Source organism: Strix aluco, chromosome 5, assembly GCF_031877795.1.
Source record: "Strix aluco isolate bStrAlu1 chromosome 5, bStrAlu1.hap1, whole genome shotgun sequence".
NCBI lineage: Eukaryota > Metazoa > Chordata > Aves > Strigiformes > Strigidae > Strix > Strix aluco.
In genome coordinates, this window is record NC_133935.1 from 12,872,229 (window position 1) to 12,896,164 (window position 23,936).

The window sequence follows — 23,936 nt, forward strand, 5'->3', positions numbered from 1 at the left end:
GTCACATTTGTGTATTCTCAGCCTCCCCCATAACCTGTACAGAAGTGACATGTAGCAGCAGCAGCATCCACCCTTGTGCCACACATACATCCACTCAGAAAGTCAAGCATGCCATTTCGGACCCCACGAAGGAAAGCTGCTTGCATGTGCTCTGGCTGGTAAGTTTATTATGTTTTTCCACCCTACCAGAACACATCTTTGTTAAACTTATGTTTGAATGCAGCTTTCCAATAGGATTATGTTCACTACGTAGGAAAGGCTAGTCCTGCTTCAAAGCCTTTCATTTTTTCTGTTTCTCCCTCTATCAGGTTTAAAAGTCATTTGTGCAAATTGCGTTCAAATCCTTTTCTCCCTCCGCTACTTGCCTCTGGAAAAAAAAAACCCAAACAAATCAAAGAGGGTTTTAGACTGTTCAGTTAAACATTTCTTAGTCATATCCCTCAGAATCTGAATATGTTTCCAGTAGTTTACTTCCAACTTTATGTACTTCTGCAGAAGAATGCTTCTGTCTGTGCACTCCTAGGCTTAAAGAAGCACGTGGATTCTCAGGAAGTTGCCTGTTGCAATGCTTGGACTTGCTGTCCAAGCAGCATTATGACAGGAAAATATCAATAGAATATGGACAGGAATTGACTTTTCAGGATAAATAGAATTAGTATCATAGTGCAGAACTTACTTCTGAGAAAGCAAGCAATGTCTGTTCTTGCTAATGGCCCCACAGATTCCTTCAACAGCTCAACTGTCTCAGCTGTCTGTTCAGAATGTGTTCTTTACGTTACAGGGTCTTTGCTGGAAAAGTTATAACCAAGTTAAAATTCTGTATTAGTGTGACATGATTCTGCAGGAGTTAAGTGACATAAATGTCTTTACAGAAACACACACACAAAAATAATCAATCACACTGAAACACAGAAGCTTCAAACTTAAAAGAACAGGCAGACTTCTTGTCTCTTTTTTTTTTTTTTATTTGGGAAAAGTGCTTCTTACAAAAGGCAGCTGCAAAACAATACGTTATAGACCTCAGAACAATTTCTCATTCCATTTAAAAGTGAAAGGAGAGGCAGTCTAGGGGACAAGAGCAGCAGGAGAACAGATCACGGGGCATCCACGAGTCAATAAAAAACAGCAATAACGTAATGCAAGGTTAAAATTCCTGTGCTGGGGCTTTGGTGGCAAAGTAATTTCTCAATGCAAATTACAGCCAGAAACTGCATGACTGCCTTTGTAAGCAGTAACTCACATAAACTGAACAGCTTTACCAGGCAACCTGCCCAACTCAGATGCCGAGAGGCACGTGTACCTCAAACCAGCCGAGAGGCACAGCGATTTCCTAGCAAAGTGCACAGCTTAAGTGGTTACACCAAGTTCTAAAACTTACAGAGCGATAAAGCTAAAGGGGCCTCTCTGGTGTTCCTCTGACCCCACCTTGGCTAACCGGATTTCTGCTCCTGGACAACCCTAATCATACACATGAAAGAGAGCTGGTGTATTAGGGAGTGTCATCTATTAAGTTAAGCGATAGTCAAGATCACTGCCACAGACTGGGCTGAGACCACTAAACCAGTTTCATGTCCAATTGGAGGCTAGACTTCATGCACCAAGAGGGGATGAAAGATGGTTTTGTTATTTTTAACTTACACAGAGTCTCCCCATCCTTGAGGTCCAACTCTACATTTATCTGTATATACACATAGAGAGTTCTCCTTTCACAAAGACATTTTCCTTTCATGCTAAACACAGTAAAAACCCAGAACGTTCACACCTGGTTCTGGTTACACAGTAGTAATAGTAATGTGCAAGTAAACAAGAGACCAAAATCACAAATGAAGACGTGTACATGAGGGGGCTGGAACGGAGCTGATGCCAGAAAGAATTTGTATCTGGCCTGAAGTCAGAAATATTGGTACAGAGACAGAAAAGAGGCCATCAGCCAATTTACATCCCCACTGCATGGCCACTGCTCATTTTTGTATCTGGGCTCTTCAAAATGAGTGTGGAAGTCCTGTAAACACTTTAACCCTGGAACTGGGTGAACTCTGTTGGTTACACAGATGAAGCAACAAACCTAAGCTAACTGTTTGACAGTTAAACTCATTTTTACAAAAACTAACAATTTAAAGATTTATTTCTTGTTATTGGTTTAAACAGAGGAAAAACAACACTCCTGGGGTGGGAGAGGGTGGGAAGAGACAGACCCTGGGTAGAAGTTATTACAACAGCACCTGGAATTGATCGGCCTGCCTAGGAGAAACACAGGCACTGCCACAACACCACAGGTAATAGCTACTGCCTGAAGCCAAGACAACAGTCCACACTCCACTGACAGGTGCTATAGATCCAAGTCGTAATAATCTTCCAGCTCATCATGAAACAAGTCCCACTCGTCCTCGGAATCCGTTAGCTCATCGTCACCTCCTGCTGCCAACAGCATAAGCAACATCTCACCAAGCTCAAAGGTCACCACCTCATCCTCATCGGTCTCGAACGGATCACCGTTCTCCCGCTCCTCGATGAACTCCCAGAACCGATTCCTCCGCTGGGCCTGCAAGTGGAACACAAGTATTTCCCCAGGTGACCAAGCGGTATGAGGTAGGAGTCTTCCCAGAGGCTGACCAGGAGCAGCCCCCGGCATACTTTCTGACATGCGAAAAACAGCGTTTCTCTCTCAGGGAGATATTGACCTCCAGCAGAATTTACCCTTACACACCCCTATTAATGCTACCCAGTATTTCTACTTCATTATGTTGGTGTACTAGGAAAGCTTTTAAAATTCACTCTTTGCATCTTGGCCTCCAGCATTCCCAAACTTTAGACCACCATCTCCTTCACATTCACCATTACAGACGTCTATCAGAAGTAAAAAAAAAGTCAACATTTCCCTGTCCTCTTCTCAAGGCATTTAATGCACACCCCTCTTGCGCTCGCCCTGCATAGAAAGAACAAAACACAGCAGCACTGACCCGGTATCTACTTGATGCTCCCACTTTGGGTCTCTGTGGCTCCTCTCGGCGGCCATCGGGATATGCATGTTTGTAAAAACAGTTCCCTCCAAACGGACAGCTCCCACGGCCTTCGTCAAAATACCTGCATGGCTTGTTGCTGGAAAGGAAAATATCGCAACCCTTACTCACAGCAGACCCCAACCAGACTTCAGAATTGCTTTTACCTGTAGTCCAAAAGGATCTCAGGTACCATTTGCAGCTGAAGGTATTTTGTCAGTATAACCCCTACGCACAGAAACGATGTATTACACAACATGTGTGGGTTGATGCATGCACAGGGACACTGATGGCTCGTAGCGCACAAGCTCGTTCTACCTTATGGCTACACCACCAGCGTTTTGTGTATAGAAGGGAAAGATCGAGGTCAAAGAACACAGGAATAGCTTCGCGACTGTGTGGCTGCATGCATCTGTGAGCAGACAGGTAAGGATGCACTTCACACGTGCTGGTGGAAATGAGGTGTGAGAGGGCTTTACATCAACACCCTTCTTCTCCAGGTGTGCCTTTATCTCTGCTGGCTCAACTTGACAAAAGGCTGCAGGGCTCATACCTCATTGCCTCCTTGTATTTCTGAATGAGTTTCTGCTTCTCTTCCTTCTCCTCCACCCAGTACTCACTTGGAATGACAAAGTTAGATGTGATCCGACATTCTGGGCAGGACCTGAGGAATGAACAGACTGCGCTGCAAAATTCCACATTACAGGGCGCTCTCTCTCCTATATAATAAGTAATGGCATATATCCATCTTTAAAAGACGTATTGTACCCACGTACTTGCTGTACAGGCTTTTCAATCTAGATTCTCTCTTACACATGAAGATAACCTAAACTCTCTTCTTCAAGAACTCAATGGCAATGGCAGCCGGTCAGCTTGTCTCAGAAAAGCTTGAAAAAACACTTCACACAGACTCCTTTTTCTTTAGAATTAAATAAATTTATTTTGGTTTGATTTCTGTATTTATTTGATTGGAACTTTGTCTTTTTAGAACAGCCTTTAAATGGAGAAATGTTTTGTCAACTGATTAATGAACTAGGGCAGTAACGAATTAAGCAGCATACATTCTGAACTGGTTAATCTGTTCTCAAGATTCCTGGCTAGGTGTCCAAGATGTAAACAGTAACCATTGGACAACATGCTACTAAATAAATCAAAGTTATTTTCTACCATTAAGTGAGTTTTGCAAACTTAACCATATTAACCAAATCAGAGTGTAAATGTTATCCCTAACAAGTATTTCACTTCCAAACTAAAGTTAGTATGCATTAAATGCAGTCTCTGTGCAGTCTGCATCTGGAAGTCTGTTGCAAGTTGTCACAAGTTACTAAGTTCTTCCATAGCAACAAAGCACAATCGAAATGGGAAAGTGCCTCACTTTATAATCTTGCTCTCAAATTGTTTAGCACTCCTCCACTTGCGGATGCACTTGAGACAGTAAGTGTGGCTGCAGTTGGAGAGGATCCCAAAGCGGCGCTCACTAGGATTAGCTTTCTCATACACCACCTCCATGCATATCCCGCACACCATGTCTTTACTACGCTGGACGGCAAATGAAAGCTCCATGTCCTTCTCGTGAGCTTCAATGCAAGACTGAAAAGGAGAGACAAAGAAAACGGCTACAGAGACAACTGGTCACCTGGGGAACTCTAAGCAGGTTTTTAAGCTCAGTTTTACTCTGCTGTTTTGCATAATGAATGGAGTATGATTAAGCTGAAAAATCTTTATCCTAAGAAAAAGTTTGCTCATGTAGTGGGGAACAATCAATTCACAGTCCAAATTCCTTTCTTCAGACACTGCTTTTAGACATGAGAAGAGCAATCTAAAAGACCATCCAGTTTTACTAGACAAAGAACAAAGCTTTAGTATCTTTAAGCAGACTGCTCTCCCAGCACAGATAAGGAAACCCAGCTGCTTCTGAGTATGGCCCTGACAGGAAACAGTCCAGTTTACAACAGCAATTTCATTCACTGCCTGACCTGCATGCATCTTCAAATGAAAGGGAATTGGTGACAAGTGATTGTGGAGAGCGAGGAAGCAATAACTTAAAGCTGTTTAACACCAGACAGTTGCTTACTTACCTTTATGTGCTCGGATCTCTGCGCAGCATCAATTGGATGCAAGACCTGCAGTCCACACATATCACACACATCCCCATGGATATACACGCAGTTTTCTCCGTAACGACATTCTCCTACTGCAGCGTAGGGGCACAGCTCCTTCTTTATCTCCACATCTACTTGCTCTTTTTCGTATTCTTCCTCAATCACCATTTCCTGCAAGGGTGCTTCAGCGCAGGAAGGAGCAGCTGGGAACAAAATTAAGGACAGTAAGCAGTACACTCAAATTTAGAGCGTTGGGAGTGAGAACACATTGTTTTAATGCAAAGTAATCTTTGGGTAACCCTGCTCTAGTTATCCAAAGAGAGTACTAACAGCAACCAAAGTTCATTTCAGTCCAACTTTCACATACCCTCAACCTGAATTAACAGTTATTTTCCCACTCAAGAAAGCACAGCCAATTTCTTCATCCTTCAACCCAGACAAGACTAAAGCTATCAAGGTTTCAGGGGTCAGATTCAGATCCATTTATAGGCTAAGTCCGCACTAGAAAAATCTCACTAGTCCTCAGCAGCTTAAGTACATTTTTATACAAAGTCTGGTTCAGAGACAGTTAAATAAGGTTACAAATCTCTCACTGCTTTAGGAATCAATTCCACATGGGCTAAAGTTAACAGGCTTTTTCCCCAGAAATTACACAGCTGAAGCAATAAAGATGTATCCAGCATAACAAAATGCTACTACGGAAACACCACCACCAGCAGTTCCTTACATGCAGGTTAATTAGCAGGTTGTTGTTCAGCCTGAACACTTTCACTTCTTAAGCTTCCATGCATCTGTATGAATGATACGAAAGTGTGTCCACATCTCTCAAACTAACTCTATTCTAGATATTTGCCAAAACCCCTGTCCTAAACAGATATCCGGTCTATCAGACACATAAACCTAAGCTTTAAGAAACTGAAATTCAGGGCATTTTCACCGCATTCTAGGCTAGCCATCAGTTTTGCAAAATCCTGACTAAGTAAATTCCCTTACCTAATTTTAATTGAACTGAAATCTGTATCAGCTCTCATTTAGACAGCTTCTGCTTAACACTTCTCCCTGTACCTCCTGAACATACGCTTGTCTCTGCCACCACAAGGCAAGCAGCCTTTTGAGATCATTACATAAGTAGGATGATAAACTAAGTTAAAGACAAAAGCAGTCAGTTTGAAACGGAAGATAATAAACACAGGACAACAACACATTACTATATTCAGAATAAACACCAGGAAGAACAGCAACTGGACTTCATTTACATAACCAGCAGCTGTTAAAGTCATCTATGCTGTAAGAAAGTATAACTTTTATAAGCTGTTCAAGCACTAGATTTGGCAAAGTAAGCGAAAACTATCAAGTGCATACTTGGCTCAGTACAAGTCAAGGACAGCTTCCTCCTCAAAAAGGATCAGAGGCTGCATGCTAGCAGAGTTTTCATCCCCATGGAGCAAAGAGATACAATAAGAATGTACCAGCCTGCTAGCTTTTGGACACACAGAGAAAAAGAAAAAGCAGGTCCCTGAGAGCTCAGTTTTGGGGGATAAGCAAATATTGAAGATTAGCATAGGAAAATATTAGCTCTCAAAGTAAGTTCAAGTCTGCTTCCTGAACCATCTCTGACTTTAGAGGTCACTCGCACTGATCTTGGATCAGTCTGTTTGCTAGAAACATACTTTTCAAAAGCAAGTGACTGACAGATTGACAAGTCAACTGTCAACCTCATTTTTCACCAAGAGATTCCCAACCAAAAAAATCTTCATTACCTCTTCCTCCTCGCAAGTTCCAGCGAACTGTTACCAAGAAAAGTAACAAGTAACCATACTAACCATACACTAGGCTCTACTTTTCTGAGTAGCTGAACATAATATGAAAACTTGTACTTAACTGAAATCCCCCCTGCTTGAAATCCATGGTCTCCACTTCCACAAGTAACAAAAATCACAATTACCAGTGAGTTTTTATTTCCTCAACTGTCATTTTTGCCAGTGTTTTTTCCAGTTAATGTTGTTACAGATTTTTTTACCTAGTTGATTCACATGACTTGTGACATCTTGTATGACCCTTACAGAAGGAGTTTAGTAGATCATAGTATGGATGGCCAGAAGCCTACTAGACAGACAAATGCAGGTGAGATTCAAAGGAATCAAGTGACACAATACTTGTTTTGATGGGGCTGGCAAGATGATCTTTACTTAAGGCAATCCTGTATCCCTGGAAAATGTGTACTTTGAAAGAAGAGACACATTTGGAGCGTCTCTTAACAGAAAAACTTCCCAGTCACCTGCACTCCTCAATGATACCTTTTGTCAAAACTTTATTCAGTAAGGGTTTTATTCCTAAAAAAACAACCAAAAACCAAAGAACCCACAAAAAACCTCCACACATATTATTTGAGGTTCTTTGAGAATAAAGGCTTTGAAGTCTTACCCCTCCAGAGACTGACTTAGAAACCCATTTATTTACTATGCTGGTTCACTGAAGGAGAGAGCAGAGCTTCACATCTTAGCACAAAGAAAAAAAAAAGTAGAGAGTTGTTACTTAAAACAAACCACCAACAACTGCTTAAGTCAACAAGCACAGTACACTGGACAGCTTACTAAATTCCAGCACAGTCCAATACTAGCCTTGCACAAAAAAGTACAACCACTTCCTTAGTGACGAGACATCTAGACAAGATACAGCTCTATGAATGTCAGCCTTTAATACTGGCTCTGGGTACTTCTACAGTGAGAGAGGGTGGGAGAGGAAGAAACATGCTAGAAGTGACATTAGTTTTCCAGTCCCAGTCTTCCATGCTGTCCCAGAACCTCCTCTCAGCGAGAGTTGTATTTCTATGAAATAAAAATTAAGTTAGTATTTCCACTTCTGAATATCTCAGCTTCCACAACCTAAAGCCTTGCATGCCTATCTCCTATATCTACTGCACTGTATCTGCTACAGTTTTGCTTCCTCTTTAAAAGCAAAATTAGAGAAACTCAGACTTCATTGCCTCGGTGGTTGCGAAACAAATATCCCTCAGAGTAACATTCACACTGTTTTCAAAACCACTACTCTCCAGTAGGTGGACCCAATCTCTATCTTCTCAGTGCCCATTTCACAGTCAACAGGGTTACATTTGTACTAGTGAAAAAACTAGTCCATTACCTTCAATTCACACACCACCTGCTTTCACTCTAGGACACACTTTGTAGCATCAAATACATTCATCTTTGAGCAGCAGGAAACAGACACCCAATTCAGAGTGTTTCCGGTATTTCTGCCTTTCTACTTTCCCTCAGCTATTCCGTAACACCTAGCAGCAGTAGCAGCAGAACAAACACAGAAGTGTGGTGCATTGGTACAAATGAGTATCCGAAGAACTGTCACTATTTTCTTTGCTATGCCCTGAGATCAGCTTCAAGAAAACAGGTTTGGTCCTAAATCAGAGAATCATCCGCATTAACGGAATGTCTTGACTCGCTATTAAAATATGAGCATTATAGCCCAAGCTACTCACAGTTAAACTGCCAATCCTGAATCTTCAGCATTCATAAGACAATTTAAAAACACACAGGCTTCTAGCTAATCTTGAGAAATAGGTTCCATTTTAAAGTTTCCAAGTACCTGTACATTTCTCCAGGCATTTGACAAGAATAACCTTTAAAGTATTCACTGTGAAACACACTGTACACATCCTCCTGATCACTACAGCAAGGTTCTTCATTTTCGTAGCTTCAGAAAAGGAAAGTTTTTTAAATGCAGCTTTTAAGAAGTCACCATGGGAATTAGCATCATGTAGCACTGTTCAGAACAGCAACAGCCAAGCATGCCTGGACATTAAAATACATCAAATTTCAAAAGACAGAGAATTTGGAACGAGATTCAGAGGAGAGACCATTACTTAATCTGTGGCAGCCACAAATTTCCATGAAAAATAAGCCTGACCCCCCTAGAAAAAGGAGCTGCTTCAGGAAGACCAAGTTAAAGGTATAATGAAATGTTCTTACACTTCAGGAATTTAGGAGAAAGCACCACCTCTCCTATAAGGAGCAGGTGTATTTAGAAGATCTCTGGCTGTTCAAACTAGCAATGAATTGATTCCAGTGGAGGGCCACCCAGCCATTAAGGGCGATAAAGCCCATGAAGAGAGACTGAATAAACTGGACTTGTTAAGCTTAAGAAACAATCTTACTGCTATCTTCAACTACTTAATGGAAAGGAAAAAAAAAACAACAAACAAAAACCAAACCACAAAGCCAGACTCTTCAGATGTGCACAGGACAAGAGACAGAAAGCAAGCTGAGTCAGGGAAAAATCCAATCACATACTGGAAAGGGTTTTTCCTTGTGAAAGAAGCCAAACACTGCAAAGGTTGCCCAGAGGTTATAGCGCTCTGAACATCTGCGAGGATGGAGATTCAACTAAGCAAAGCCCCTGGCAACCTAACATAGCTGACCCTGCTTTGAGCAGGAAATGAACTAGATGAAATCTGGAAGTCCCTTCCAATCTAAATTATTCTGTTCTGATTAAAAGATTAAAAAAAGGCTCCTTTGTCTCAATGAACACGGAAGCTGTATCTTTTATGACAGTAAGGTGACCTATTAACAGGTAGAAGACAAGTTTTCATTCCTTTGGACTATACACAAGTCACAGGCACACCAAACAATTCCATAATCAAGCTTCTCAACAACACTAACAAAATGTTAATGTCGCTCGACCATTCCTCTGCTCTTCACCCTTCCTCAAATCGGATCAGAGCAGGCTCCAGCAGCACCCTGTACCACTGAGAAGGTAATTCTCTTTCCAGATCTGAGAACCTGAGTAGTGCTGTGGAGACAAAGTAGTTTAATCTGAGCACTGTATGACAGCTTCAAACCCTCCTGGACACAGGTGTCCATTTTGGATTCAAAAAATTATTTGAGTACTCATGGCCATAAGCCTTCAGTTTTAGAGAGCCAATTATTAGAAATTATGCAAAAGTAAACACCTTCAGCCTACTTCTCACTTAAATTTTAAGTCTTTGTGCTATCTTTCTGCAGGGACAGCAGATGACAAGTATGCTGCTGAGACAGTCTGGTCCCATATGATGAGCTTCTTCAACCTCAACATGAGCCGTCACAGTATTAGAAAGTCAAGTCTAGAAAGGTAACTGGAATAAACGATTTTCAGCCTCTGGTCTGAATTGCCATGGGACCCATGAAAGCAAGCATTAGGCACCAATTCATTCTACAGCAATCTGTACCTCCACTGGAAAACCTTTAAATGACTGCAAAAAAAACCCAGAACAAACAAAAAAACCCAAAAACCAAAGGTAGATTATACGTTTTCTAAATAGTGGTATTAAGTGCATCACCAGTATTTTCTTCTCCCATCACATATGCAAACTAAACTTCAAAGGAGATTCCCCAAGTGCTTCGGAGCCATAGTAAGAGGAAGCTAGTTACACAGAGACTGTCTTCAAGTACACCTGGTTTCAGAACATCAGGACAGCAGTAGTAACAGACATGGAACAGTCCAATCATTCACATCAGAGAATTCAAGCCTAAGTTAAGGATAGATCACTTGAAGCAGTAATATGAATGGCTGTACTCAACAAAACCGAAAGTATTAAAATAAATGCACTACATATAAATTGTTGACCTGTGACAGAAATCTACCGTTATCCCACGATCAGCTTACCACGTCCACAGTATGGCTGCCCAGGGACAAACTCTACAGCATTCACCCAGTCTTCAGCACCTACTCCTGCAGCTGCCAGATCTATATCTTCATCTTCTATCTCAGCAATAATTTCTTCAACTGTTTCAGGGAGTGATACGAAGTCTGAGGACACTGAGGGATAGATTTCTGCATCTGGATTCATATCAGTCATATCAGTCATTTCTTCCTCTTTCAGTGGCTTGGTATGTTCATATCTAAAAAGTTGAAACACATCATGTCAACACTTCACAAAAAAAGATACCTCCATAAAGCAGCCCAAGGTATTGGAAATAAACTGATTAAGATGTAAACACACTATCTGGAAGGAGGCTTGGAAGAGAAAGCCACTGATGACTCTTTATAGAGACGTGCTTCCACTTGTGTAATCTGTCAGCACCACTTAGGAAACAGAAGGCACTCCATGATTTTGGAGGAAACGGAGCAGCACGCACAATCCTTACTTAACCTACGTAGAGTGAACATCAATTATGTCCAAAGCTAGTCACATACCCATTATGCATGTATAGTACTACTGAATGAGATAAATTAGTTCATTCAGCTTCAAAAAGAAAAGACTAAGGTCACATACTACTGTCTTCAGCTACCTCGTGGGAAGACACAGGAAAGATACAGCCAGAGTCTCCTCAGAAGTGCAGTGATGACAGCCAGTGAACACAAGTTCAAAATAAGAAGTTACAATTAGATATTAGGAAAAAAATTCACTGTGAGAGTAGTCAAACACTAGAACGGGCGCCCAGAGAGGTTGCACAATCTTCATTTTCGGAGATAATTAAAACTTGACTGGACAATGCTTTGGGCAACCTGACCTAAGCTGGCTCTGCCTTCAGCACAGCCCCAGAGATCCCCACCAACATAAGTGATTCTTTTTCTGTATCTGAGCATCTTGCCTCAGTCAGATTTTGTATTGAATTTTAGTAGTTATTTCTAATGCCTCTTTCAACTTACTGTGGAAAATGATGCTCAGAACACTTTGATCCCTACCACCCACAAACAGGGAAAGCAAAATTTCCCTCAAAAAAAATCTGTCTTCCAGCAATTAGTAGACAACATGGGAAAGTAAATTACAGGTGTACCTTTGAAGTCATAGATATTTGCTGACTAATTTCAAGAACAAAGGGAGGGAATTTTTGGAGATAGCACAAAACTTTCAGGCAACTATGATTCATTTACCTTGTGTCAGACTGAAAACAACAAAGTGTCACAGTTCTTGCATATAAAAGAGATGCTCCCAACCGAATGTCAGCTTTCAAATCCTAAGGAAGCTATGAAGCACAAATTTAAAAGTCAAGCCTTCTGACCTCTACACCACTGGTCTCCAAAGTGGTATGCATGCAGCCTAGGGGGCATGCAAGTCAAGCCACTGGGGTGCAGGAAGAAAATACTAGAACTTGCCGTATTTTTTTTTTTTCTAAAAAGATAAGAAATTAAGTTTTAGTAATATTTAACATACAGATTGACAGCAGTGTCCTCACTCAGTCCATATGTCAGAGGGTTCCACGCATGGTATGCACGAGGTGTCCTGAAGGAGGAGCGGGTGTTCCACCACAGCAGGGCTGACAATGGCACCCTCCCTTGTTTGCTCATTTTCAGCATATTTCTAAACACTGAAGTTTGTTGGGTGCCCAATTAAATGGATTGACAGATTATATTATCTTGTTTTACCTAAACTAACTGACAAAATGAACAAGTGGCTTAAAAAGATTCCTGCAAATAAACTGAACTGCAGACAGTACTGATAACATGAACACAAGCCAACGACAAGAAAATGTCAGAACTAACAACTTCTCCTACTCCTACTATGAGCTCTTCATTACTACACAAAGACAATGCCAATCTAATCAGATCTGACAAGAATTGGGGGATGGGGAGTGGTGGTAAATAAGATATTACCAAGATAATCTGAAATACAGATTTACATCCAGTATTATTAATGATGAGCCTTGCCCTGAGTGTGTATTGTGCCTTCAGATAGCTAATGATAGTATGAAGCTATCGCAGTTAGCAAGTCATTTAAAATTTAAACATCCAGAACATAAGATAAGCCTCTACAATTTTTTCAGAGATGTTTCAAGACATGCAATATTCGATCCAGTACTTCGCAGTAAATGTTTAGAAGCCTCTTTTGAGGCTTCTTACATAACAGTGAAAGACAAAAAGCCACGTACCATTGGACCACTTGTTCTTCCTGCTGTGGTAAAAATGACTGAAATAACACATACTGAAATAACACATGAAAAACAATATGGTGACAAAGTAAAACACATTCCTTTGTCAGCAAATATTGTTGGGAAACTCATAGAAAACATTGCTGAAGATGTAAAGAAACAAGTATTAGAACAAATTTTGCAGTGTTGGAAGTTTGCTGTACAGTTCAGTTGGATGAAAGCCTCTAACATGTCTCATAATTGCTAGATTCTGTTTCAATAATGAAATACACAAAGAACTACTTTTTGTGAGCCACTAAAGAAAAGATGTACCAGAAGAGAGATATTCTCAACAAATTACTTTTTTAATAAAGACAAAATATGTATTGGAGGAGATGTATTCCCAACAGTAAATGACTTCTTTAATAAAACCAATGTTTTAAGAAAAAACCGTGCAAGTATAACCACTGATGGAGCTGTTGCTTTGACCGGAATAAAAAAAGGTTTCCAGAGTAAGGTTACAGAGATAGCACCACACCAGAAATCCATTCAATATATCTTTCCTAAGAAAGATATTGTAGCAAAGATGGAGTCAGTAGCCCACAAAGTGCTAGAGCATCATCAATATGGTCAATTTTATAAAAACAAGACCTTTAAATAATCAAATCTTTACAGCACTTTGAGATGGGGAGCAACCATGAAAATCTTCAGTACCACACAGAGGTTTTCAGGTTATCTAATGGTAAAGTGCTTAAAAGTTGTCAAAGATGAGTTATGCATTTCTATTTCAGAGACAAGTGTTCCAAATGTGCTGACCTTTTCAGTGATGACAAGTCAATGTCAGTAGCATGCTACCTAGCAGACACTTTCAAAACATTAAACACACTCAATCTGTTCTTTCAAGGTAAAGACAACATTTTAAGAACAAGTAACTGCTTTCTGAAAGAAATTCACAGTATGGAGACAACATTTGGAAAATGGCTGTTCCAAAACATTTCCACCATTATGCATTTTGTTGCTAAAAACGATGCAAGCGTGTCTACTATAAAAAACTCTCATATCTTGTATACTTAAAACCCCTTGGAAACAGAATTCTCCAACATATTTTAAAATCTTCTGAGCAAAGTTTTAGTGGGTTTTGGACCCATTTGTTAAAAATAAAAATGCAACACCTTCCAACTAGTCTGCAAGAACAGCAGGTTGACATAGGGAAGATGGAAATATACTAGCTAAATTTTAAGAAAAATCTTTGCAATAACTGCTGGATGGGATTGAAAAAATGAGTATCACGCATTTGTAAGTGCAGCCAAAGATACACTTCTTCTTTTTGGATCTACATTATCTTTGTGAAAGATTTTTTTCAGCTATGACAGCCATTAAAACTAAGTACTAAAATGAACTGAACTTAGAACAAGACCTTCAAATCACTGTATTACAAAATGTTAAACTAAGATTTTACATAATGCAGCATATCCAATCAACATCACTATCAATAAAAAAAATTATTATTAATAATGCTTTTAGAGAAAAAATGGGTTTGTACTCTTAAAGTTTTTATAAAATATTGTTTATATTATCTTTATTACAAAATTCTGATTTTGGTCTGTTTTATAATGTACATAATGTATTAGTACAGTAGTAGATATATATAAATATATATATATATATATCAGGAGAGTGCTCAAAAATTTTTCATTGATGGGGTGCATGATCAAAAGTTTGAAGAGCACTGATCTACATGACCAAGAAAGCAACACTGACAGATAGAAGGCTACAGAGAGGCTTATTTTTGTTTTCTTCTACATAGTAACCATATATTAAACATGAAAATAAAGCTAACTATGAACTACCATATGAAGTCACAATGCAAATATTTAATCATGCATTAGAACTGCAACAAGACAGAATGTTAAAACTCCTTATAAATTTTAATAAAGTGAACTTAAGATGATGCAAACATCCCTAAAACTTTGTAAAGCTTTGCTACACTAGAAAGCATCCATTTCCTTTCTTCACACTTTTCTTTTTAATAATTTCAGGGGTATAGGTTAAGTCATACTATGTTTTCACAACGTAGGGCCATTTTGTACAGGTGATATTTTAGAACCTACATGACTATACTCCAGTTACTTTTCCAAAATGGCAGTTCAAGCATCAGAATAGCAATTCCTGAAGAGACACATACAATCGGGGGGAGGGGGGGGGGGAGGAAATCTTAGCTTTTCAGGCTTTTATGATCACTTACTAAACGTAACTCAGTTCCATCAGTTCAGCTAGTTTGAACGCAGTCTCAGTTTTCAATTAATTCATGTACTCATGTTATTAATAAACAAAAAACCCACACACCCTGACAACTAGTACTTTCACAAAAACCAGTTCTCTTCTCATTTTGCCTTTGCTATTTATTTCCATAGCAAAGCAAACACTATAGTATTTAGCAAGAGAAGGCAGCTTGTGAAAAAAAAAAAAAATCTATTTTTATAAATTTCTGAACTTGCAATGAAAGAGTGAAAATGGTTTAAGATTTATTGCCTGAGAGCTCTCTACTCAGGGACTCAGAGTGAAATTACTCCCTTACAGGCTGGTCAATAGCCTTTCTTTACCTGCAACGATCTCCATAAGCACAGCATCCTCGCTGGTAATACCTGCACACCATGGCAGACTGACTAGTGGAGAGGTCATGGGAGTAGCGGCAGTTGTCTCCTTCCTTGCAAACTCCATGCATAAAATATCTGTAAGACAGAAGATTACTGTGAATTACAGAGAAGCACTGAAGCTGTAAACGAAGTATTTGGATGATGAGTTATTCTATAAATCAAACTATGCTGAATTAAGAACACCACTAGCGACTAATGGGACTACATCCAAGTATAAACATACAAATAGGAATGTCTGAGAAAACATGAAGCCTTAGCTATTCCAGTGAACTGCACATTTAGGGACTTATGCTTACAAATACCCAAAAACCCCCTGCAAAACAAACTTTTATCCTGGGCTATAACACAGAGAGGAAAGTGTCTTGGATGAAGCAGATAGTGACAAAGTTTTACTTGTAGCTCCTGTGTTCTGACACCAACAAAACCCTTAGAGAAGTCCAGCACTGAATCCAAAAATCAGAATCAGACACACCCTAAACAAGTTTCCTGAGGCCTTACATCTATTTTGAATTCATAAATAATTCAATCAGAAGTCACTTCCTCTCCAAGAATGCAAAACATGTTTGTGATGGATAATTACCTCTGACAAAACCGACACATTAGTTTTTGTCATAAGAGCCAAATAATCAGTAGAAGCACCCTGCTTCAATACTTTGCTGCCCATCTTGAAAGAATTGAGTTTCAAAGCTTTTGAGAGCAGTTTACTAAATTTTAGCATGTCAAATAACACAAGTTTAATTGAGCATCCTCAGATTCAGCTATTCAAGAAAACTGAACAGTGGTTTTCCATTTAGTCTAAATTTTAACCCAGAAATACAAGCTTCTTTAAATTTAAAGCACCGTAACTACTCAGATTCAATATGCTCACATCAAAACCACAACTGAAAATACAAGTTTAAGTACATCTTTCCCAATCAACATGAAATTACAAGCCAAGGAAAAAAACCCAAAAAACAACATCTATCTAAAAACTGAACCCATCAATGCATGTTAGAAAGAGAAGCACTGGCCCCAGATACCAAGTAAGTTGCAAACTCTAAACCCACTGGAAATATCAAGACCTTCCCTAAAGAAGAAAATTTGTTAGGGTCTAAGGTCTGATACAAATTCTTCACTTGCCTATAAAACACCACTTGAGGAAAGATTGAGAAGCAGATTATACCCTCCTGAATCTATCTTGCTGCTGAAAGGGGCAGTCCTGCCCTCCTCCTGTTACACGCTTTCAGCACTTTGCGATGGTACTAGCACACCTGCACAGCCAGAAGCAGCAGGTCCTCCAAGCAGCTGACCGCACAGCCACACAGCAGTACAGCCAGCACAAGAGACAGGAGGATCATCTTTCAGCAGCCCAAACTAAGATTAGGATAGCTCTTCACAAAACAGCACATTCAAGTCGATATTCCTAAACTTAAAATGTGTCAAGTTGTTGAACTGCATGAACTTCTGCATAGGTACTTGGTCTGCTGTATTTTTAAGAAGTCAGATAAATATAAGTGAACAATTCACCAAATAACCAGCAGTGTACAATCCAGTACTAGGGAGATATTAAAACCTGAGGTGAGTCTTAAGAGGGCTGGTAACCCTCCAGGTGCAAAGCCAGTGGTGTATTCAAGGTACTAAGAAGAAATAAATCTAAAGTGGTTTTATAAACCACCAGCTGACACTTGCCATCAGGCTGCAAGTCACACTCAAAACAATCACCTGTCTGTACACTGTAGCCGCACAGTAACCAGGCTAAGAAATGCGGTCCTACATAAAAATAAGTAGTAGAAGACCAAGATGAGGCTCTGCGGGATGTTATCGCCAGAAGGACAAGCACCTTAGTCAGGTTTGCCAGGTGGCTGCAAACCGCTATGCCAGCACACACCAGGAATAGGGTGTTGCAAAAACAAAACAAAAAAAACCCCCACTCCATAAAGAGCACTCTCCCCTGCACACACACAAAAAAGGCAAAAACCCCACCACCCACCCACACATCACAACACGACAACCCACCCACAAACAAACCCACCTCAGAACAAAAAAAAACCCCCAACAACCCACAAACTTGTGGAACCAGAACGTAACTGGAATTTCTGGCTTGCCTGAAATGGGAGTCACACCAATAGGGTAAAAACTAATTCAGGTGGTTAAACGTTTCTTCTTGTTAACAACTTATCTCCACCCTTCACTTATTTCCATACAGCATTGCTTCCCCCATGTGTTGGGACACGCAATTTCATAGCCACCTGCTGACTCAGATCAGGAAATGGCTTCAGATGTAACCTGACATTCCTTTTGCCGCCCCCGTGGTTATTTTTACTCTAGATCAGATCACTGTTGAGCCCCACTGCACAGTCACACTGCTACTTAAGCCAGCAAAGTGTCGGGACACCACTACGGCTGAAATAAATGACTAAGAGAAAGGCACCAGCCTGAAGTGAGAACTTCTGTTAGAAAGCAATTGGTCGACATAACTTGTCCTAAATACATACACCTCAAAATCAGGCTCTCCCACTGCTTGTTAGACAGAGGAAACAGAGCTTCAAGTCCCATTCCTTTTTTCCCAGCTTATGTTAGAAAACCCTCTGCAAATACAGGTTCTGTATAATTCCGAAAGTTGTCACAGTTCATTACATCAAGATGGTAGGCTATAAAGGGAAAAAAGCCAAACCTGAAACACTCACAAGCTCAATTTAATTCACACGTCACTTTTAAAGGCCTGCAATCCTACGCAGCAAACTCAGCATCATTTGAACAAGGCGGTTGGGGTGGGAGGAGAGAAAAAAGTATTTCTCACCGACTTCCCCCCTCCCCCAAGATGTAAGATTTTTTCACTTTAAGGTCACAAAGAATTTAACATTTTACATATGAAATTGCTGTGTTTGGCTAAAATATGCTTTGGTAATGTTGAAAAATAAAGAGAGTGCATTATTTTTTTGGTGAAAAGAAACAAAACTTCTGTTGAAGAGCATCTTTACACACACAGTATTCAATTTAACTGTAACTCTATGCAACAGCAGTATCAGCACCTGTTTCTGGTTACAGGAAAAAAGGATCCTTAAAACTGAGAAATACATGAGTTACCTGCCTCAGTGACACATAGAAGGATATCTGCAATTTGCATTCTGCCAAATACCTGGAGAATACATGTAATTTCATCTGAAAAAGTAAAACTGGATCAAGACAAGTATATAACTGGATTTTCTCAGAGCATCTATGATTCTGTCATTTGAAAAGCACTTATTCCGGCAGCAATCCCCTCTTGTCTTCCCTATTCAGATATAATAGTGTGATTTGGTGAGGCTGCATGGGGAACCAGACCAGAGAACTCTTCAGGGTCCAAACCCAGATCAACTCCCCAGTTTGGTTCGTTGCATGACTGTACAAAGCACGACTGATACCAACACATGGAACAACCACACAGAAGCAATAGTTGCCTGCACTGGCATTTTATCACTGAAAAACATTTCAACTCTTGTCTAGTTGTGAATGCTTTGATCAAAACAGCATATCCATGGGGTACTTCAAAAAGGTCACAGAAGTCAGGCTTTGCCCATCCAAAAGTCTTGAGTTGGAAACAAGATCTGGTGGGCATTTTTCGGAGCTATAAAGAAAACACTTGCCCAAGGCCATAAAGCTAATCATGTCTCCAACTCCCTGGAATTCTAACCACTGGAGAGAGGTCAGATGTTACAAGTGCTACAATTAATTTACTACAATACTTTAAATTTTCAGGTTTATGCATGTTTCAATGACCTTGATTTCCATGATGCTTTAAATATAATAATCTACCGAAGATTTGGTTTCCCACTGCTAGAATATTACTTGTATTACTTGCCATAAGCTAGGGATAAAGAATTTGCAATGCCTTTATCAAAAAGACACTGCAGTGTTAAACACATACAACTGCAGTCTAAAATCCTGAACACATATTAGCTTCCTTCAGATGCTTCCTCCGATATGTTAAGTCTTTACCCCTGTAATCCTATTAGTGAAATCAATATGCAATACTTCTTTCCACAGCCTTTGAAGCTTGCAATGGGTCTGCTTATTCAGGTTTGCTTATTCAGGTGTGGTTTGTCCTTTACTTCAGGTCCACTTAATTCTGCTTTCAGGTAACCCCATTTTGTTTATTAAACGACTGGTCTTGATGCATTAGAATGTCACACCTGCCAACAGACCTTCTTCAAAACTTGAGACATTGCCACGACTGGCAGATGGGGAAGCTCAGGATAATAGCCGACTGCAGCCATTAGCCCCTTCAGGTGCCATACAGAGAGCGAGTACTCCCAGGGAAGAGGAGGCCGGGCACGCTGTTCTAGCACAGCACGGGGGCGTTCAGCCACACGAGTGGCTGATGAAATCCTACATGAGTTAGTAACCTTAGGAAAAATAAAAAAGTAGGTCTTAATAGCGTTTATCTCCTTGTCCCTTTCTTCAGCAAGCAGCTAGTGGGGGGGGGGGGGGCCACGGGACGACGACGACGACACTACACACGACCAGAACAGAGCAGCTAAGAAAAGGGCAACACCATCAGGCTGTTAAGAGGTTTGCACCCCACACCTTATCACTAGTGCTGCACTGACTTAAGTAGGTATGCGCTACCGATTCAGATTCTTCATATTGAAAGACAGATAAATACCCGATCCAGGTTTTCAGAAAGAGCAAAAATCCAAACATGCAGACAACTCCCAAAATGCACCGATTAGTTACTAAGGGTTTTCTTTATGTTCAGTTATTAAACAAACAAGTGAAATACAATCTGTTTAAGACAACTTGATGCCCTTTATTATTGCATGACATCTGGAAAATGCGAGTATCTGGAGCTAACATTGTCAAGTCTTTGGAAAAAAAAAATGTTGGCTATACTACTGCTCAATAAAACCACGTATCTGAAACTGAAAGGACAGAGAAACTTGGTAAAGACCACCATTCTTTTTCTCATTTCAAACATATCAACAACAAAGGGTTCAGAATATTAAATAGTTATGAATTACAGTTTTATTCCCCTGCATTTTATTCCAGATTGAAAGATTATAAATCATATACCACAAAAGCATTGAAAACTGCTAAACCATAGAAGCACTTTAAGACTGAAAACCTGCATTTCAAAATTCAACTCCATCTCAGTTAAATTTGCATCTCAAGCTCATTTACGAAGGTAAAACAAGATTTAAAGGTAAGAAATACATTTTCTTGAATATGAATACATCCTCTTGAAACCAAACTGAGAAAAACAGTATTCTTATCACACACTCCCAGAAGCTCGTCAGAATTTTTAATTCCACTGTAAAGTCTGAGGAAAGCTATGCTGCCCACAAATTGAATGGCCCGGTAAAAGTAAACAAGTAAATAAGCAAGCAAGCAATAGGGTAACTAGGAGGATTAGTCTAAAAGAACAAAGAATGGAGAGGTTCATTAGGTCCAAAGCTTGAGATCTCACTGTTGTTTAAGCTCACATTAAAGCACATTAACCATTACAAAAGAGTAGCTTTGACTTCCCACTAGTCCTGAGTGCTTGTAAATAAATATATTAATCAGCCAGACTCACTGCACGATACATTAAGCAGAGTCACTGCACGACACTGATGAACTTGACTGCTTCTGTACTATGGCACTCCCTGTCTTCAGAAAATTGATTCACTGCGTTTGTTATCGGAAAACACATATATATCTCACAACCCAATTTACCTAATTGAGCCTTTCGATCTTCAGAAATTATGAGGTAATCCATACAGAGGGAGCACTAACCTACGCCCTCGCAGCTCACTAAAAAGCTGAGCTAAGCACCATTCCCGGTCATTTCCTCATCACTGGCCTACGCTTAACTGCCAGACATCAAATATTAACCCGGCTATTCATAGGCGAAACTCCTTGTGTGCAGAAGCACCGAGAGCGCGCTGAGAAACAGCGCCTCTCAGATGGACACGTTAACAGTACATTAACCGAAATAAACGGCGATCAGCAGTTAACAGGAACGCTTTAAATACTGCGGGGCATACTTAACAGCACAAAAGAGACGCAGCAAGCAAGCTCCCTGTGAAAGCCCCACCACCGTTCTCAATACCGCTATTTCAATCTGCAATTGGCACAAATGAAAAAATACGCAGAGGAGATCACATCAAGACCTAGAGACTCTTCCTTCCTGCCCAAGGGAGGTTCCAACTGACTTGGAATGTATTTGTCCAGAAGTATATTCAGGTTAAACGTAACTTACAATTTTATTTCCAAAAAAAAAAAAAATCAGGAGATGCTTCTCGATGGCAATCTTGGATTACCACTTGCTTTCACGTAAAATATTTCTACATTCACGAAACTGTTTTATATTCCTTCCAGCCTGCAAACAGACCAGCAATGTAAGTTTAAAAATAGTCCATCTGGCAAGCTTTACAACGTGCAGTATGATTTGCATAATCCTATATAAAAAATTTATCAAAATACAGTTCAAAGGAAAATACAAATAGAAAATGACGCAGCATACAGAATCTTAATGTAACACAAGTAGCAGCACTCCTCGCATTTTGCGGCCTATCGTGACTTGCTCCCTTTCTCTGGTTTAATAAATAATTCTTGCTACATCAAATGCGAATTCATTTCCATTTTTAAGTTTTGAACCAAACGGAGAAGGACTTAGATGATTTTGCATTTCCTGCTTTATCGCATTTTCTGGAACGCGGTTACGGGCCTTCCATTCTACAGTCTCCTCCACACCGACCGGGCATATTTTCACACAATAAATAGCGGACTACGGCAGCTCATAAGGAGCCGGCAAGGCCTCCAAACCCCCGGCGCGGCAAGGGGCCGCCAGCCACACGCGATCCGCACGGCGGAACCGCAGGGAACACCCTCCCACGAGGCAGGGGCAGAAGAAAGGCCGCAGCCCGCAGCGCCCCCGCCCGCGGGCCCAGCTCCGGCGGGCCAGGCCCGCAGCGCGCTCGACGCCAGCCGGTACTTCCGGCGATGGGCCGCCGCCCTACACCGCCAGCCGGGCCGCCGCGGCCGGTTCCCGCGCGGAGCCGCTGCAGGGCGCGGCCAGCTGCGCAGTTTGCCGCAGGCCTCCCCCCCAGCGCCGGGCGGGGCGGGGGGGGGAGGGGGGGGGGGGGGGGGCGCTGCGGCCGCGCGCCGCGTGTACGTGACCATGGGGGGAGGGGAGGGGCGCGGCGCTGAGGGAAACGGCCGCTGGGGGGGGGGGGGGGAAGGGGGGGGGGCAAGGACGGCCATGACCGCCCCCCCCCCCCCCAGCTGCGGCCAGCGCGTACCTGCAAGTGACCTGCTTGGTCCAGCCGCCTCCTCCCGGCCCCACGACGGGCGGCGGCACCACTGCGAAGTCGAAGGCCGCGGCCGTCGCTCCCGCGGCCGCTGCGGCGGATGTTCCCAGGGCCGCGGCCGCCGCGGCCCCTGCCGTTGTTCCGAGAGCCACCGCCTCCGCCATTGCTGTTTATCCCCCACCGCGGCAGCACCGGAACTTCCGGGAGCACATCCTTCCGGGCGGCGGCGGCGGCGGCGGCGGCGGCGCGGCTGAGTGGAGCAGAGCGAGGGCTGGGCGGCAACAGCCGGCGGGACGGCGGAGGCGCGCGCTGGCCCCGCCCCCTCCTCCCGCGCGCGCGCGGCGCCGAGCGGCGGCTCCGATTGGTGGAGGGGAACACGCGCGCGGGAGCGGGCGGGAGCGCGCGGGGCGGGGGGGGGGGCGCCGGCCGTTACCGCCGCGCGGCCCCGGTGGTTTAATGGCGCGTTGGAACCCGCGGGGGCGGGCGGGGGAAGGGGAGCGGGCCCGGGCCTCAGGGGCCGTGCCGCGCCGCCACCCCGCCAGCCAGCCCTGAGGAGCGGCAGCGCTCGCCTGATGGGGTGGGGCCGTCGGAGACGCCCCGCTGCCGGCCTGGGCTGCGCCGCTTGGGCTGGCTCACTCAGCGGCGGGAAACGGGCCGGGCCCTGGAGGGAGGAACGCGTAACGGCAACGTGGCGCCGGCTGCGGGGCGGGGAGCTGGGAGGAGGGGACGGAACGAGCCAGGGGCGCCTCAAAAGTCCAGGCGGAAAATTGGCACGAGGCCACCAGAGAGCTCAGTGCTGCTAATTCGGGGCGAGAAACGTTACCTCCTTCTGCCATAATAAATTCTGGTTGTGAAACTGGTATTTGCCTGATCTGCTTCATGTCCTTGTCTTCTTACTGCCAAGAGGCTTAAACCGAGTATTAGTCCAAAAAGGCAGCGACAAGCAGGCATGTGGGAGCAAGGTGAAGAGAGAAGTCTGTCAGTGCAATGTTAATTGATATTTTGCATATCTATTTGAAAATAGATTAAAAAATCAAACATATCTAAGCCATCAGTCACTTAAGAAAAAAACTGAAATTAAGCCTTT

At 42.1% G+C, this 23,936-nt stretch overlaps 1 protein-coding gene across 1 annotated transcript; it reads right to left on the bottom strand.

Annotated features, from left to right (window-relative positions):
• Positions 1-941: 941 nt before the first annotated feature.
• Positions 942-23,124, bottom strand: MKRN1 (makorin ring finger protein 1). Its single transcript, XM_074825986.1, has 8 exons — positions 22,841-23,124; positions 15,546-15,674; positions 10,757-10,992; positions 5,078-5,304; positions 4,375-4,589; positions 3,553-3,663; positions 2,961-3,099; positions 942-2,542 (listed from the first exon to the last, which is right to left on the bottom strand). The coding sequence occupies exons 1-8, from the start codon at positions 23,011-23,013 to the stop codon at positions 2,330-2,332; spliced, it is 1,443 nt and encodes a 480-aa protein (XP_074682087.1). The 5' UTR covers positions 23,014-23,124; the 3' UTR covers positions 942-2,329.
• Positions 23,125-23,936: the final 812 nt, after the last annotated feature.

Bases quoted from the DNA above. Each gene is read 5' to 3' on its own strand.
- MKRN1 (XM_074825986.1), bottom strand. From the start codon at position 23,013: ATGGCGGAGGCGGTGGCTCTCGGAACAACGGCAGGGGCCGCGGCGGCC. The intron at 5,305-10,756 runs GTAAGCTGATCG...TTTTGTTCCCAG, and splicing joins GCAGCCATACTGTGGACGTG to CTGCTCCTTCCTGCGCTGAA. The intron at 3,664-4,374 runs GTGAGGCACTTT...TTCATTCCTCAG, and splicing joins TTTGAGAGCAAGATTATAAA to GTCCTGCCCAGAATGTCGGA.